Source organism: Sus scrofa, chromosome 18 (assembly GCF_054392235.1).
Source record: "Sus scrofa isolate SSC_HxYL_T2T_F1_AM1 chromosome 18, Sscrofa_HxYL_maternal_Yorkshire_Landrace_v2.0, whole genome shotgun sequence".
Lineage (NCBI taxonomy): Eukaryota > Metazoa > Chordata > Mammalia > Artiodactyla > Suidae > Sus > Sus scrofa.
The window spans coordinates 49,527,484-49,546,189 of record NC_139400.1 but is presented as its reverse complement, the minus strand read 5'-3'; the positions used below and the strand labels follow the sequence as shown (position 1 = coordinate 49,546,189).

Sequence of the window (18,706 nt, the reverse complement as noted above, 5' to 3'; positions counted from 1 at the left end):
ATGGAGTTCCGGGACAGGGATCAGATCTGAACCCAAGTTGCAACCTATGCAACACTGGATCCTTTAACCTACTGTGCCAGGCCGGGGACTGAACCTGCGTCCTGGTGCTGCAAAGATGCCACCAATCCTGTTGCACCACAGTGAGAACTCCCTGTAGTTTTTATTTTTAGATAAACATGTTTAAGCTAAGAGGTAACATCTTCCAGTGATGATAACATTATAAAACTTTTGCATTTTTTCTTCCTATCAAGTGGCCTATTTAACTGCCCTATTTAGGAGTCAATAATATAACATTAAATAGGCTCTTAAAAATCTAAACAGGGAGTTCCCACTGTGGCACAACAGAACTGGTGGCATCTCTGCAGTGCCAGGATGCAGGTTCCATCCCTGGCCAGGCACAGTGGGTTAAAGGATCCAGTGTTGTTGCAGCAGCTGCAGTGTAGGTCGCAACTGTGGATCAGATCTGATCCCTGGCCTAGGAACTCCATTATGTCCCAGGGTGGCTAAAAAAAAAAAGGAAAGAATCGGACTGTAGCGTCTTGGGTTGTTTTGGAGGCGAGGGTTCAATCCCTGGCCCGTGCAAAACAAAAATTAAACACAAGTTCCCTGGTAGCTTAGCCAGTTAAGAATCTGGTATTGTCACTGCTGTGGCATAGGTTTGATCCCTGGCCCTGGTACTTCTGCATGCCTCAAGGGTGAGGCAAAAAAACCCAACCAACCAACTAAATTGCCTTAAGGGAAAAGTAAGATGAAATTCATAATATACACATTAACGTACTTTTCTAGGCTTTAAAAAATGTGTAACTGGAGTTCCCACTGTGGGACAACGGGATCAAGTGGCATCTCTGTAGCACCAGGACGCAGGTTCAATCCCCAGCCCGGCTCAGTGGGTTAAAGGCATTGCTACACCTGCTGCAGTGTAGGTCACAACTGCAGCGTGGCTTTGATCCCTGGCCCAGGAACTTCATGTCGTGGGGCAATCAAAAAATGGAGAACAAGAAAATGTGTAACTGAGAGAACCAAATAAAAACAATGTAAATAAATCAGTACAGGAAATGATTATTGTTGAGAAGCTGGAATCTAGTTTTCTCAACAGGGACAAGATAGTCACATAAAACCAGAAAATCATACACCATGCCTAACAATACTTATTTTGTTATCTTACTGCTACAGGCAAGAAAGGCAATCAAAAGAACAATAAATACATTCACATGCAGTTATGTTTCCTAGATTTTTTTTTTCCTTTTTTTTAGAGCCGCACCCAATGTGGCATATGGAAGTTCCTGGGCTAGGGGTCGAATTGGAGCTGGTGGCAACAGCAGCAAAGGATCCAGGCTGCATCTACGATCCATGCCACAGCTTGCAGAAACAATGGATCCTTAACCCACTGAGCAAGGTCAGGGATCAAACCTGCATCCTCATGGATACTATGTTCCTTCTTAACCTGCTGAGCCCCAATGGAACTCTTGTTTTTTCTTTCTTAAGAAGGAAAAGTACATCTCAGTTGAGCTGGAAGTGCTACCTATTAATTCAGTGCCAAAGTGATTAACTAAAAGCAGTTTGTGGTTAAAAAGTCAGGATGTTCAGATTCAAAACCTGGATTGATCAGGCAGCACTTGCACAATATGAGACAAACAGCTTGCTCTTATGTAAAATGGGGAAGTCCTTACAAATGACTACTTTAAAGAGTTGATGAGAACCTATATAAAGTATTTACAGTATCTGACAAATAAAAACATCATTTCATGTGGTAAATAGTGAAAGCCATTAAATGGCCCATTCCCAAGCTTGCCAGGGCAGCCAAATCCTCCTTCCACATTTGGGCAAGCCTGGGTTTCACTAACATGATAGGAAAAATTTTAAGAAAGCTGTCACTATTTAACAGTGTTCTGGAATCCAGATTTCTTGTAATTCCTCAGTTTTTTTTTTTTGGCAATTCCAAAAGTCTGTTTTTAGTTCCTGGCTTTAAAAAAGGTAATGAAAACATATAAGCTATAGAAAGACAGTGCTTATAATAAGCATTTCCCCCCTAAAGTTTGGATTTAGGATATGAATGTCTTTGATTCTGAAATACCAGGAAGCTACTATGGTACAGTGGGACACTGCAGTTTCAGGGGTTGGGGGAAGGGTCAGAAAGCTACCGCAGCACGGACACACCGCGCTCTGGTTCCCAGAGTTATACAGATACTGGTTTGACCAGTGTCATTCATATTTATTCACACTTTTATCAAATACCTACTATACATCATGAACTGTGCTCCCAAAATTTAACTTTTAGTTTGAAGGTTCTCCCCTTTTGAGAACCTGTTTCTGAAACACATGCTATTCCAAAATGGGAGAAAAAATGAAGAAAATATTATTATATTCAAATTTTTTTTTTTTTTTTGCTGTGCTTTTGGCATTCAGAAGTTCCTGGGTCAGGGATCAAACCTGTGCCACAGCAATAACCTGAGCCACTACAGTGACGTCAGATCCTTAACCTGTGGCACCACAGCAGGAACTCCTCCCTTACATGTTTTAAAAAGGGAAAATGTATGCAATAAAAAAATAAAAAATGCAATAAAATTACACAGATATAATGTATAATGTATTCTTTTTTTTAATGTTTTCTACGGCTGCACTCGCAGCATATGGACGTTCCCAGGCTTGGGGTCCAATCAGAGCTACAGCTGCCAGCCTGCACCAGAGCCACAGCAACACAGGATCTGAGCCACATGTGCAACCTACACCACAGCTTACAGCAATGCTGGATCCTTAACCCACTGAGTGAGGCGAAGGATGGAACCTCATGGTTCCTAGTTGGGTTCATTTCTGCTGTGCCACCACCACAGGAACTCCGAAACAATGTTTCTTAAAAAATAAACCACAGATTTCCCCTTGCTGTCAATGCTGTGGCTCTGGTTACAGCTGTGGCATAGGTTTGATCTCTGGCCCAGGCACTTGTGCTTACAAGCAGGCGAGGTGAAAAATAAAATAAAAATCAAACCACGGTTAATGCATTTAACAGAGGAGAACCCTGCTTACCTGTAGGAAGCAAGCTGTTTCATAGAGCTGTTCTACAGTGCCGTCACTTACTGCCAAGTTACCCGTGTACGCATACGTTATTATTATCTGTAAGGTGGCCGCATCCACATTCCTCAGGTGTACGTGTGTCTGCTTGCTTTCACTTAGTCCACTCATGAACATGGCCCTACAGCAGCAAAGGGGAAACAAATGCAGAGCTAAAAAAACCCAGACAATACGGGGTATTTATTTAGGGTATTTGCTGATAAGACAACTTACAGGAAATGTTTTTGAGGGAGACAACAGAAAAGTGTAATCCAATGACAAAGTTTTACCAAACTATTCCACTCTGCCATCTGAGAGAAAAACTTCAAAATCAATTTACTCCTTACGGTCATACAATGGAACACCATTCAGCAGTAAAAAGGGACTCTCTATTGGAGTTCCCATTGTGGCACAGTGGAAATGAATGTGACTAGGAACCATGAGGTTGTGGGTTCAATCCCTGGCCTTGCTCTGTGGGTTGACAGGCCAGCAGCTACAGCTCCGATTCGACCCCTAGCCTGGGAACCTCCATATGCTGTGGGTACGGCCCTAAAAAGGAAAAAAAAAGAGAGGAAAAAAAAAGAAAACCCAACAAAAAAAGGGGACTCGATGACTCTATAACTATTGATATATACAACACAAACCTCAAAAATATGTATGCTCAGTGAAAGAAAACAGATACAAAAGACCACATACTGTTTGATTAATATGAAATGTCCCCAAAAAGCAAATATATAGAGACAGAGGGAGATCAACAGTTACGTTACTTAGGGCTGTGGTTAAGAAGGTGAATGACTATCAATGGGCACCAGATGATAGAAATGTGTCAAGTTAGACTGTAGAGATGGTTGTACAGCTCTTTAAGTAACTAAAATTCATTTACTTGTATGGTATACAAATTAGAGCTTAAAAAAGCTGCTAAAAATGTTGGAATTCTCTTGTGTTGCAGAGGGTTAAGGATCAGGCATTGTCACTGCAGCAGCTTGGGTCACTGCTGTGGTGTGAGTGTGGGTTTGATACCTGTCCTGGGAACCTCCACATGCTGTGGGCACAGCCAAAAAATTTTATTTACTCGAATGATTTCCTAAAAATATGCAGGGCAGTTTCCTAAAAATTATATATAAGGAACTACACTGGGAAGGCAATAAGAGCCGTGGAGAATACAAGGTAAAATACCTATATATATATGGGAGAGATGAAAAAACGCAAAAAATATTACTGCATGCACAGGAGGGAAAACCCCTGTAGTGATCACAAAAGGGGGAATCACAATACTCACTAGCCTGGGCACCTCAAGGTCAAGAAGATGAGGACAGCTTTAAAATGGATAAAACAGTGAGTCAGGATAGAACCTAAGAACGATTTTTTCCAGGGTAATGGTGAACATAAGGGCCCAGGCAGGACACTGGAAAGATGCGTGGCAGTCAGATCACAGGAGGCTTTTAAATTAAATCAGACACAGGCGTTCCCATCATGGTTCAGTGGGTTAAGGACCTGAGGTTGTTTCTGTGAGACTGCAGGTTCAATCCCTGGCCTCACTCAGTGGGTTAAGGATCTGGTTGTGCCACAAGCTTCAGTGTAGTTTGCAGATGTGGCTCAGATCTGGTGTTGCCATGGCTATGGTAGAGGCCTCAGCTGCGGCTCCAATTCGACCCCTAGCCCAGGAACTTCCATATGCCATGGGTGTGGCTAGGAAAAAAAAAAAAAAATCAAACATAGGAGTCTGAGTGTTTTCTTGTATGTAATGGAGAATGGGGAAGGGTTCTGAGCATGGATTTATTTGCATAATAAAATGTATTCTGAAATGAACACTCTGTACTGACCTATCTCAAGGGCCAATGGCTGGAGAAAGGAAAACTGCAATAATCTAGATCAGAAGTAAGATCCACCTGAGACAGGGTGGCAGAAATGGATACAAAGTTTTTACAAGGAACAAACAAAATCTGGTGATTTTCTGAACATAAGAAATTAAAATAGAAAAGCAGATAGGAAAGAATCAAAGTTATCTGTTTATTTTCAAGTAAGTGCCTGAAAAAATACTGTTAACCATTGAGACAAAATTGTAAGGTCAAGGAAGAAAGTTCATCCTGTGAAAAAGGTGAGCTAAATTTTGGATATATTTAATCTGAGGCAAGGACAGCTGTGTCAAATGGAAATAATACAACGATCAGTAAAGGTCAGGCATTAATGCAGCACATTGTGACTTATCTACAAAGTGACATGTGTTGAAGCCAAGCAAGTTATCCGAGAGAGACTAAAGAACTAAAAGAAAAAGTTACCCAGAATCCCAATGACCAACCTAAGGTAGAGTTCAATTAGAACAAAATAGAAAGAAGAATGACAGAAAATTGAGAAAGATTCATCAGAGTAACAAGAACAACCAGGCCAGTACAATACTGCTCAGAGCAAGAGAGGTGGGGTGTCAGAAACTGTATAGACAAGGGTAACAAACACTGCAAAAACAATTAGAAAGCCACCCGTAATTTCTCAGGTAGCTCAGGATGAGCGGTTAGGAACGGAGGCTAAACCTTCAGGCAGTTAGGGAGTGGAAGAGTGACAAAAACAACATCAATCGTGTCGGTTGATGACTTCCTCCCAAAGAATACAGATTGGCCATAAAATAAATAATCCCAACCAAGTAATGGAATGGGATGTGTTCTTGAAAAATATCCAAGACATCACAAGAAACTCTAATAAAAAGACCTATTGCTTCTGGATTCCCCTGTTTGACATGGAAGAGTGGGAGATAAGCAAAAGCAACCTGCCAAAGAACTACAAGAACTCTGAGTAAAAATGGAAGATTTAGGAGTCATGTGGTTTTATGTTTACTTCAGCAGAAGGTAATTAACTCTGGAAGAGTTAACAGGGTAAGGAAACAGCTGACTATACAGACGAAAAGATGACCCTGAGACGACTTACTCTAGACTATGGTTTATGACATCAGAATGACAGACTTCTAGGAAGGAACTCTAGGCTTCCTGAAGAACCTGATTAGAAAAATTTAGCCATCCTGATTAAAAGGCTGAATTACCACTGTGGAAGAGGTGTTGAGTAATTCTCAAGTAATCCTCTCATTTGAGGTCTAAAATCAACTATATGTTATAACGAAGACGTAGAAACTACTATTTCAGAGGCTCTTTTGATTTTAGAAGTTCTGTTGACTCTTAGTGGGATGGAATTGGTAACTCACACTACAAAGGAAGAATGTGTCTAGTTCAAAAGGAAAAATTTCTAACAATAAATTTCTAATGGTAAAGACTGATAGTAGCATTATATGTAAGATACTGAGATCTACAAATCTGAAAGGATTCAGCTGAAGAACACTTGAAAAAATTTCAAGTTATTATAATGGGAATATATAATAACAACTATCTACCCAGTCCAGAAAAAATTTATATATTGGGGGGAATTGACATACAAGTGTTTTTGTGTTGTGGATTATGAAACTGGCCCAGATACAGGATTTTAAAGATGGGAAACTTTTGGAGTTTCCTTCGTGGTGCAGCAGAAATGAATCTGACTAGGAACCATGGGGTTGTGAGTTCGATCCCTGGCCTCGCTCAGTGGGCTAAGGATCCAGCACTGCTGTGAGCTGTGGTGTAGGTCACAGACGTGGCTTGGATTTGGCATTGCTGTGGCTCTGGTGTAGTTCAGCAGCAATAGCTCTGATTAGACCCCTAGCCTGGAAACCTCCATATGCTGTGGGTGTGGCTCTTTAAAAAAAAAAAAAAAAAAGGAGTTCCTGTTGTGGCGCAGTGGTTAACGAATCCGACTAGGAACCATGAGCTCGGATCCCGCGTTGCTGTGGCTTTGGCGTAGGCCGGTGGCTACAGCTCCGATTCGACCCCTAGCCTGGGAACCTCCATATGCCGCAGGAGCGGCCCAAGAAATAGCAACAACAACAACAAAAGACAAAAAGACCAAAAAAAAAAAAAAAAAAAGATGGGAAGATTTAGCCCCAAACATGCATTGGACTATTCTTTCTACTTACTATTATTTCTACTTCTTATTATTTGATTTGCTTTAGGGACAATATATCCTCACAGAAGACCAAGGATGCTAAAGAGGGGAACTAGCTACTGATAAATAATAAGCAGCCTAAAGAAGACTGTATTGTTTTCAAGACTGTAACATTAATGAAGTATTTAAATGTACTGCTCTTCGGGAGAACCAACTTCAACCCAATCAAGTTAAAGATAAAATAATAACCTCATGTTTAGAAAATTTTAATGAACTGTGTGTTATCTATACAAGGAAAATACAATACTTAATGGGAAGTAAAAAAGGTAAGACAGCTAACCCATAAACCCATGTGTTACTTCCTGATAAAGAAGATGGGGAGCAGAAGGACTAGAGCTCACCTTCTCTAATAAAAGCAACAAAAATTACAACCAAATGGGAAACAACCTTCAACAAAATAGATTGCAAACTATCAAAAAAGGTATCCTATTCCAGAAGACAAAAAGGAGGCCACGCTGAGAGACATGCCCAGTAGGCATCCCACAAACTGGAAAGTAACTATATTGCAGAGGCTCACCCATGGGAGTGAGAGTTCTGAGCCCCACATCAGGTTCCCACACCTGGAGATCTGGCACTGGGAGGGGAAGCCCTCAGAGCCTTTGGCATTCAGGGCTAGCAGGGCTTGTGTGTAAGAGCTCAACAGGACTGGGGAAGATGGAGAATCTACTCTTGAAAGGTGCACACAGGCTTTCATGTGCACTGGCTCCCTACGCAAAGCAGAGACTGCATAGGAATCTGGGTCAGACCTGTCTGCAGTTCTTGGAGGATCTCCCAGGAAAACGGGGTGACTGGCTCATTGTGGGGGACCAATGGAAGCAAAGGTCTTGGGAATAATCATCAGCGTGAGCTCCTCTAGAGGTGGCCATTTTGGAAAAATCGGGCCCATCTGGCCCATCAGGGCTGAGAAGCCCCAGGCCAAACAATAACCTGGGTGGGAACACAGCCCCACCCATCAGCAAACTGGCTGCTTAAAGCCCCCCCCAAGGCACACAGCCACCTCTAATCACACCCAGTGACAAAGCCCCACCCACCAGAGGGATAAGAATCAGCTCCACTTAGCAGTGGGCAGGCAGCAGTCCTTCCCATCAGGAAGTCTGCAGCAAGCCCCCATACCAACTTCGGCCACAAGGGGGGCAGACATCAGAAGCAAGAGAGGCTTCAACCCTATAGTCTGCAAAAAGGAGACCACACCAAAAATCTATACAAAATGGAAAGGCAGAAAATTATGACTCAGATAAGGGAACAATAAAAACCCCCAGAAAAACAGGTAAGCGATCTGGAGATTACCAACCTCCATGAAAAAGACTAGACTAATGATTGATAGTAAAGATGACTCAAGATCTTGGAAATAAACTGGAGGCAAAGATTGATAAATTATAAGAAACAATGAGCAAAGAAATAGAAGATTTAAGGATTAAGCAAGCAGAGATGTAAAATACAGTAACTGAAATAAAAAATTTACTATGAGCAACCAAAAGCAAGAGTACAGGAGGCACAAGAACAAATAAATGAGGTGGAAGACAGACTAGCAGAAATCACTGAAACAGAACAGAAAAGAGAAAAAAGACTGAAAAGTAATGAAGACAGTCTAAGAGACCTCTGGGACAACGTTAAACCCACCAACATCTGTATTACATGGGTGCCAGAACAAGACGAGAGAAAGCGCCAAAGAAAATATTTGAAGAGATAACAGCCAAAATCCTCCCTAACACTGGGGAAGGAATCACTCACTCAAATCCAGGAAGCACAATGAGCACCATATAAAATAAACCCAAGGAGGAACACCCAGAGACACATATTAATCAAAATGATCAAAATTAAAGACAAAGAGAAAACACTGAAAGCAACTAGGGAAAATAAGCTAATAACATACAAGGGAACACTGACAAGGTTATCGGCAGATTTTTTTTAGCAAAAACTCTGCAGGCCAGAAGGGAGTGGCATGATATACTTAAAAAAAATGAAAGAAAAACACCTCCAACCAAGATTACTCTACCCAGCAAGGCTCTCATTCAGATTTGAAGGAGAAATCAAGAGCTTTACAGATAAGCAAGAGCTAAGAGAATTCAGCACCACTAAACCAGCTTTACAACAAATACTAAAGAAACTTCTCTAGGTGGAAAAGAAAAGGCCACAACTAGAAATAAAAATATTACAAATGACAAGGCTCACCAGCAAAGGCATACATACAGTAAAGGCAGGAAATCATCCACACACAAATATGCTACCAAAACCAGAAATCATGAGAAGAGGAGGATACAAATGCAAGACACTGGAGATGCACTTGTAATTAAGAAAGCAACAATCTGAAACAATCCTCATGTGCACAGACTACTGTTACCAAAACTTCATGGTAACTGCAAACCAAATATCTACAATAGATACACACATATAAGAAAAAGTAATCCAAACACAACACTAAAGAAAGTCATCAAACCACTGGGGAAGAAAAGAGACTAACAAAAATCCAAAACAGTTAATAAATTGGCAACAATATATACATATCAATAATTACCTTAAATGTAGGTGGACTAAACTGACCCAACCCAAAGACAAAGAGGGGCTGAATGGATACAAAAGCAAGACCCATATATATGTTGTCTTCAAGAGATCCACTTCACTTCTACGGACACATACAAATTGAAAGCAAGAGGATGGAAGAAAATATTCCATGCAAACAGAAATCAAAAGAAAACCTGGAGTAGCAATACTCGTATTAGACAAAATAGACCTTAAAATAAAGAATATTATAAGAGACAAAAGATATTACATAATGATCAAAGGATCAACCCAAGAAGAAGATACAATTGTAAATATACACCAACCCAACAAAGGATCACTTCAATATATAAGGAAACTGCTAACAACCTTAAAAGGAGAAACTGACAATAACACAATAATAGTGGGGGACTTTAACACCCCACTTACAGCAATGGACAGATACCCAAACAAAAAATCAACAAGGAAACACGGGCTTTAAATGATGCATTAGACCAGATGGACTTAATAGATATTTATAAAACATTCCATCCCAAAGCAGCAGAACACACATTCTTCCAAAGTGAACACAGAACATTCTCAAGGATAGATCACATTCTGGGTCACAAATCAAGCCTTGGTATAAATTTAAGAAAAAATGAAATCACATCAAGTATCTTTCTGACAATGCTATATGACCAGAAATCAACAAGAAAAAAACCTGCAAAAAACAAACACATGGAAACTAAACAACCAATGGATCACTGAAGATATCAAAGAGGAAATTAAAAAATAAGTATAAGCAGGAGTTCCCGTCGTGGCGCAGTGGTTAATGAGTCCGACTAGGAACCATGAGATTGCAGGTTCGGTCCCTGCCCTTGCTCAGTGGGTTAAGGATCCGACGTTGCCGTGAGCTGTGGTGTAGGTTGCAGACGCGGCTCGGATCCCAAGTTGCTGTGGCTCAGGCATAGGCTGGTGGCTACAGCTCCGATTGGACCCCTAGCCTGGGAACCTCCATATTCCGTGGGCGCGGCCCAAGAAATAAAAAAGACAAAAAAATAAAATAAAATAAGTATAAGCAAATGATGAAGACACAACAATCCAAAACCTACAGGATGCAGCAAAAACAGTTCTTAGAGGGATGTTTATAGCAATACAAGTCTACCTCAGGAAACAAGAGAAAGTTCAAATAAACTACCTAACTTTACACCTAAAATAATTAGAGATAAGAGACAAAACCCAAAGTTAGCAGAAGGAAAGAAATCATAAACATCAGCAGAAATAAATGAAATAGAAACAAAACCACTGAAAAGATCAATGAAACTAAGAGCTGGTTCTTTGAAATGATCAACAAAGTTGATAAACCCTTAGCCACACTCATCAAGAAAATTAATAAAATTAGAAATGAAAAGGGAGAAGTTATAATGGATATCACAGAAATACAAAGGATCATAAGGGACTACTACAATCAACTACATGCCAATAAAATGGACAACCAAGAAGAAATGGACAAATTCTTAGAAAAGTACAACCTTCCAAGACTAAACCAAGACCAAATAGAAAAGATGAACAGTTCCCACTGTGGCTCAGTGGAAATGAATCTGACTAGTATCCATGTGGACACAGGTTCTCAATTCCTGGCCTTGTTCAGTAGGTTAAGGATCCGGTGTTGCTGTGAGCTGTGGTGTGCGTTGCAGATGTGGCTCAGATCTGGCATTGCTGTGGCTGTGGCGTAGGCCAGCAGCTGTAGCTCCAATTCAACCCCTAGCCTGGGAACCTCTGTGTGCCGTGGGTGTGGCCCTAAAAGACCCCCCCCCCAAAAAGACGACAAAAAAAGATGAACAGACCAATCACACGTACTGAAATTGAAACTGATTAGAAAACTTCCAAGAAACAAAAATCCTGGACCAAATGGCTTCACAGGCGAATTCTATCAAACATTTAGAGAAGAGCTAACATCTATCCTTCTGAAACTATTCCAAAAAATCGCAGAGGAAGAAACACTCCTAAACTCATTCTATGAGGCCACTGTCACCCTGACAGCAAAACCAGACAAAGTTACCACAAAAAAAAAGGAAAATTACAGGCCAATATCACTGATGAACATAGATGCAAAAATCCTCAGCAAAATACTACCAACCTGAATCCAGCAATCATTAAAGGAATCATACATCATGATCAAGTGGGATTTATCTGAGGGATGCATGGAATTTTCAATATCCGCAAATCAATCAGTGTGATACACCACATTAACAAACAGAAGAATAAAAACCATATGATCCTCTCAACAGATGCAGAAAAAGCTTTTGACAAAAATCCAACACTCATTTCTGATAAAAAAAACAAAAACAAAACCCCATAAAAACTCTCCAGAAAGTGGGCATAGAGGGAACCTACCTCAATATAATAAAGGCCATATATGACAAACCCACAGCTAACATCATTCTCAATGGTGAAAAGCTGAAAGAATTCCTGCTAAGATGAGAAACAAGACAAGGATGTCCACTCTCACCACTACCATTCAACGTAGTTTTGAAATCCTAGCCACAGCAATCAAAGAAAGAGAAATAAAAGGAATATAAATTGTATAGAATAAAACTACCACTGTTTGCAGATGACATGACACTATACCTAGAAAATCCTAAAGACACTACCAGAAAACTATTAGAGCTTATTGATAAATTTGGTAAAGCTGCCAGATACAAAACTAACACACAGAAATTGACCACATTTCTATACACTAACAATGAAAGATCAGAAAGAGAAATTAGAGAAACAATCCCATTTACCATTGTATCAAAAAGAATAAAATACCTAGGAATAAACTTACCTAAAGAGACAAAAGACCTGTACTCTGAAAACTGATGAAAGAAAAAATGACACAGATGGAAAGATACACCATGCTCTTAGATTGGAAGAATCAATATTATCAAAATGACTATACTGCCCAAGGCCATCTACAGATTCAATGCAATCCCTATCAAATTACCAAAGACATTTTTCACAGAACTAGAACAAAATATTTTAAAGTTTGTTTGGAAGCACAAAAGACCCAGAATAGCCAAAGCCATCCCAAGAAAGAAAAACAGAGCTGGAGGAATCAGGGTTCCTGATTTCAGACTATACTACAAAGCTAGTCACCAAAACAGTATGGTACTGGCACAAAAACAGAAAAATAGACCGGTGGAATAGGATAGAAAGCCCAGAATTAAATCCACAGACCTACAGTCAACTAATCCATGACAAAGGAGACAAGAATATACAATGGAGAAGACAGTCCCTTCCCTGGGCAAACTAGACAGCTACATGTAAAAGAGTAAAATTAGAACACTCCCTAACACCATACACAAAAATAAACTCAAAATGGATTAAAAAGACCTAAACATATAAGACCAGATACTATAAAACTCCTAAAGGAAAACACAGGCCAAACACTCTCTGACATAAACCACAGAAATATCTTCTCAGGAGTTCCCGTCGTGGCGCAGTGGTTAACGAATCCGGCTAGGAACCATGAGGTTGCGGGTTCGGTCCCTGCCCTTGCTCAGTGGGTTAACGATCCGGCGTTGCCGGGAGCTGTGGTGTAGGTTGCAGACGCGGCTCGGATCCCGCGTTGCTGTGGCTCTGGCGTAGGCCGGCGGCTACAGCTCCGATTCAACCCCTAGCCTGGGAACCTCCATATGCCGCAGGAGCGGCCCAAGAAATAGCAACAACAACAACAACAAAAAAAAAAAAAAAGAAAAGAAATATCTTCTCAGATTCACCTCCTAATGACAATAAAAAAAATAAACAAATGGGACTTAAAGTTTCTGCACAGCAAAGGAAACCCTAAACAAAACAAAAAGAGAATGCACACAATGGGAGAAAATATTTGCAAATGAAGCAACTGACAAGGGATTCATCTCCAAAATACATAAACACCTCCTGCAGTTCAATACCAAAAAAATCAACAACCCCATCAAAAACGGGCAGAAGATCTAAACAGACAATTCTCCAAAGAAGACATACAGAGGGCCAAAAAACACATGAAAAGATGTTCAACATCACTCATTAGAGAAATGCAAACCAAAACTACTATGAGGTACCACCTTACACCAGCCAGAAAAGTCTGCTAACAATAAATGTTGGAGAGGGTGTGGAAAAAAGGGAACCCTCTTAGACTAGCTGGGAATGTACTCTGGTGCAACCACTATGGAAAACAGTATGCAGATTCCTCAAAAAAATTAAAAATAGAATTGCCATTTGATCCAGCAATCCCATTCCTGGGCATCTATCCAGAGAAAATCATGAAAAGATACATGTACCCCAATGTTCAATGCACCACTATATACAATAGCCAAGACATGGAAGCAACCTAAATGTCCACTGACAGAGGAGTGGATAAAGAAGATGTGGTACATACACACAATGGGATATTACTCAGCCATAAAAAGGAATGAAATAATGGCATTTGTAGCAACATGGATGGATCTAGAAATTATCATGCTAAGTGCAGTTAATCAGACAGACACAAGCATCATATGCTATCATTTACACGTGCAATCTAAAAAAAAAGGATACAATGAACTTCTTTGCTGATCAGAAACTGACTCACAGACTTTGAAAAACTTATGGTTACCAAAGGAGATAGGTTCTGGGGAGTGGGATGGGCTAGGGGTTTGGGATGGAAATGTAGCAAAATTGTGTTGTGATTATGGTTGTACAACTATAAATATAATAAAATTCATTAAGTTAAAAAAAGTAAAAAAAAAAAAGATGACAATTCAAAAAACCAAAAAAAAGACAATTCAGAAAATACGTAGAAAAAAATTCTGCTTGAGTTTAAAAGTTACGCAAGATGATTGCTAAGGTTATTACCAGAAAAGTTTCTACTCTATGATTACAACTATCAATCTGAATATCCACAACTAAAGCATGAAGCTCTTGCCAGTAATAATCAATTTATAATTAATAGTCAGTAAAAAAGGAGAACTAATGGGCCCAGCTTTGACTGAATCTACAATCCTGAATTTCTAACACCATATATTAAGCCAACAGATCCAAGAGGAAAAAAAAAAGAAAAAGCCTGACCATCACAATCACAGGAAGTTCTTTTTTTGGCCACACTCACAGCATATGAAAGTTCCTGAGCTAGGAACTGAACCAGTGCTTCAGCAGCACCCTGAGCTGCCTCAGAGACAAGGCCAGATCCTTAACCTGCTGTGCCACAGTGGGGACTCCCTGGGACACTTTTAAATATACAAACCCTGGGAGTTCCCTGGTGGCTCATCGGGTTAAGGATCTGGCATTGCCAATTCTGTAGCTCACATCTGATCCCTGCTATCAGAACTTCCATATGCCACAAGTGCAGCCAAAACAAACAACCACCACCAAAACCAAACCAAGCAAACAAAAAACACCCCCTCAAATAAAACTCTAACTCATACCCACTGAGTCATAATTTCTAGGTTTGAAATCTAAGAATCTCTATTTGTAGAAGCACAAAGAGATTCTGAGGATCCTCTAGAATCACGGTTTGTAAACATGCTAAGCTTTCCAAGAGAAGAAAATCAGTGTCTGAAACTGCATGAAAAATCCACAGCTGAATCTGCACAGCAAGGCAAATGACATTTGGGCCTTAGCTTCTATAATCACCACCACATGTGTGACACTGAGGAATGTGCAGTTTCTACACCTTCATGTAACTTAGCCTTGAAAAGTCAAGTTCTACCTACAGCTGCCACTGAAGAACAGCAAAATTAACTTTCATTGCTGATCTATGATCATGCCAAGAGTCGGACCAGGAATATACTGGTTCACATTTATTTCATCTGTATTCACCCTATCCCTTTCAAATATTAAGTAAAAATTCAACCTAAGGCAGAGACCAAATACAGGGATTTCTACACCTCAATTCTATTCCTCCCAAAAGAGAAACCTACCTTAAAAAGACGAAAGGTTGAGAAAGATCATAAAAATAAGTTAAGCTTTATTTAGTTGTAATCTTTTTTTTTGCTTTTTAGGGCAGCACCTGTTGCATATGGAAGTTCCCAGCCTAGGGATCAAAATTGGAGCTACAGCTACTGGCCTACGCCACAGCCACAGCCACACAAGATCCGAGCCACAGGTGCGACCTACACCACAGCTCACAGCAACACCAGATCCTTAACCCACTGAGCAAGGCCAGGGATCGATCTCACAACCTCATGGTTACTAACCGGATTTGTTTCCTCTGAGCCACTATGGGAACTCCTTTATTCATTTGTAATTAGCAAACAACTAAATCAGCTTCTAAATTCTGAGGCATAGAAAACAACGTTATTAATTATTAACTATTTATATCTGGTAAGGGGTACGGTAAGGCTAAAAGGATATCATAAATAGTAATAATAACCAAGAGTGAGAAAAGTAATTCATTTTTTGCCAAGAAAATGAAAGTTCTTAACATGTTTTAACAGTACCAGTTATCCTCTAAAAGTTATTATTAAACCTACTGTAACCCTTACATTTATAAAGACTGTTTCCTAAATTTAATATTTTAAAATCTTAAGAGTAAACGAAAATTATCCCATTTTCCTTTTTCTTTTAACGAAAAAACAGTATTCTGAATCTTTTTGTCTCCCCATCATTAAAACTACAGCTTAATTTCAACAAATTTCTTGTATTTAAATTTAAATTTTTGCAAAAAACTTTTGCCTGTCCCTTACTTACAGATAAATGCAAGGTGGTGATCTGGCAAGCACAGTATCACCCGCATAGAAAATTTAAGCAAAACATTAAGACACCTAATTTTTCAAATAGTTAAATGTTTAAAAAGAATTCATATTAAAAGATTAAAACAAGATAACATCCTGCACTTGAAATTACAACCTAATCAAGATTAAAGTACTTACCTAAAATAAGAACTACATGTTGCAAGAACCATCTTATGACAAGGGAATTCAGTGCCCTCAACAATTAACACTATGTCAGTAAACAACTGCTGTTCATAAAACAGTTTTAACTGTTCCAACAAGGACACAGCATATTCAGTATTGATCTGCTTCTCGTCTTGAGTGGACATGACTGCATTCCATTAATATCTCCCCGAACAGATTAGAAAAGTCAGTTTCACTGATGAAAGGTCAAGTGAATGCTTCAGAAATAAAGAAAGGAGCAACTCTGCTTGCTGTTATCTGCAGCATTCAGAACCAAGACTGGCACATTCACTAATGAGTAGTATCTTGTTATAGGCTTAGAATCACGACTAGGTCATCCTGTGTTAATTAGGTTCTTCAGAATTTTTCAACACAGTCTGCAGATATCTTGCTCAAATTTGCAATTGCTGTGCAGCTCATGAGTAAAAGAGAATAACACATGAGGTAGATTTTGTGGTAACATCCTACATTCTGTAGATCCTCTGGAGTAACTGAAAAGAAAAGAAAGTTAAGTTAGAGTATTTAGGCCAGAACATTTTTAGAATGCAACATTTAAAATGACAGTCTTAAATATGAATTATATTTACTTGGAGTTCAACTTCAGACATTATTATAAAAATGAAACATGAGAAAAAGGACATTTTAAAAATCTATTAGATTTAAAATAAAAAACAGACTGAAGAAATTAACATTAGTAGTTTTAAGTTAGCCTTTGCCTTCTATGCAAAATATAAACATTCTAGAAAGTAGGGAGCACATTTATAAATAAGTAAGAAGCTTATTTATAAATAAGCACACATTTATAAATTTTATAAAATTTAAAAAAATAATTTAAATAATTTACTACCAAAGCTGCATCTCCTACATAACTTGCTGTGGCAAGACATGGCTGTAATTTAAGAGGAGAAAACTCTTTTGGAAAGAGATGGTCATTTTGGGAATGTAATTTAAATTTAGTCGCACAGGTCTTATATTTAAATTACTTAACCTATATTGATAAACAAATTCAACTTTTTTATTTCCAAAGTACAAACTATATATATTTGGGGGGCAGGCTGTGCCCGCAGCATACAGAAGTTTCAGGGCCAGGGACTGAACCACACCACAGCTACAACCCAAGCCACAGCAGTGACAATGCTGGATCCTTAATCCACTGTGCCACCAGGGAACTCCCTAAACTACATATATCTATCTTTTTAAGGTATATATAAAATGTGTGTGTGTGTGTGTATATATATATATTTTTTTTAAGGGCTGCACCTGTGGCACATGGAGGTTCCCAGGCTGGGGGTCAAATTGGCCTATACTGTGGCCTATACAGCCACAGTAACACCAGATCCTTAACCCACTGAGCGAGGACAGGGATGGAACCTGCGTCCTCATGGATACTAGTCAGATTCGTTTCCGCTGAGCCACGATGGGAACTCCTAAACTATATTTTTAAAATTTGCAGTTCAAAGGAAGTAAATGAAATATGTATATATATATTTTTGGAGTTCCTGTCGTGGCTCAGTGGTTAATGAATCCGACTAGGAACCATGAGGTGCGGGTTCCATCCCTGGCCTTGCTCAGTGGGTTAAGGATCCAGCGTTGCCGTGAGCTGTGGTGTAGGTTGCAGACACGGCTCGGATCCCGCGTTGCTGTGGCTCTGGTGTAGGCCGGTGGCTACGGCTCTGATTAGACCCCTAACCTGGGAATCTCCACATGCCGCAGAATCGGCCCTAGAAAAAGGCAAAAAGACAAAAAAAAAAAAAAAAAGAAAAAAAAGAAATATCTTTTTGTACAATGGTTCCTTCCTTGAAATCTTTATAAGAACATACAATTTTACTGAAAAAACATAAACATAAAACATGAATAAAATAGATGTATTCCTACATGGAAGATTTCATATTATACAAATAAGAATGTCCTCAAAATGTTTAAATTTAATAATACAAATCCAATTTGCAGAAGATTCATCTCAAAGAATTCACAACAACTGCCAAGATATTTGAGGGAAAGAAAGGGGAAGTTTCCCCCCAGATTCTTATCAAATATTAAAATGTATTACAAATTTACAATAAACTCAAGTAAACAAAAATAAGTAAATGCAATAAATAAGTAAATACAATACACTCAAGTGAAAAAAATAAGACATTAGATGTGATAAACAAGGCATTTCAAATTAGAAGAATGGCTTATTTTTTTTCACTTTTTAAAGTTTTATTGAAGTATAGTTGATTTACAATGTTGTGATTTCTGCTGCACAGCAAAGTGACTCAGTT

The 18,706-nt window shown here is 39.2% G+C and overlaps 1 protein-coding gene across 4 annotated transcripts in view; it reads right to left on the bottom strand.

Moving 5' to 3' along the window:
- Positions 1-18,706, bottom strand: part of KBTBD2 (kelch repeat and BTB domain containing 2) — a 33,086-nt gene that overhangs the window by 3,314 nt on the left and 11,066 nt on the right. For all 4 annotated transcript variants that reach the window (XM_085005909.1, XM_021079001.2, XM_085005910.1 and 1 more), the window contains 2 exons: positions 16,419-16,933; positions 3,025-3,190 (listed from right to left, as the gene is read on the bottom strand). In XM_085005909.1, coding sequence (XP_084862035.1) covers positions 3,025-3,190; positions 16,419-16,588 — 336 coding nt within the window. In that variant the 5' untranslated portion in view covers positions 16,589-16,933. The remainder of the gene's footprint in view (positions 1-3,024; positions 3,191-16,418; positions 16,934-18,706) is intronic.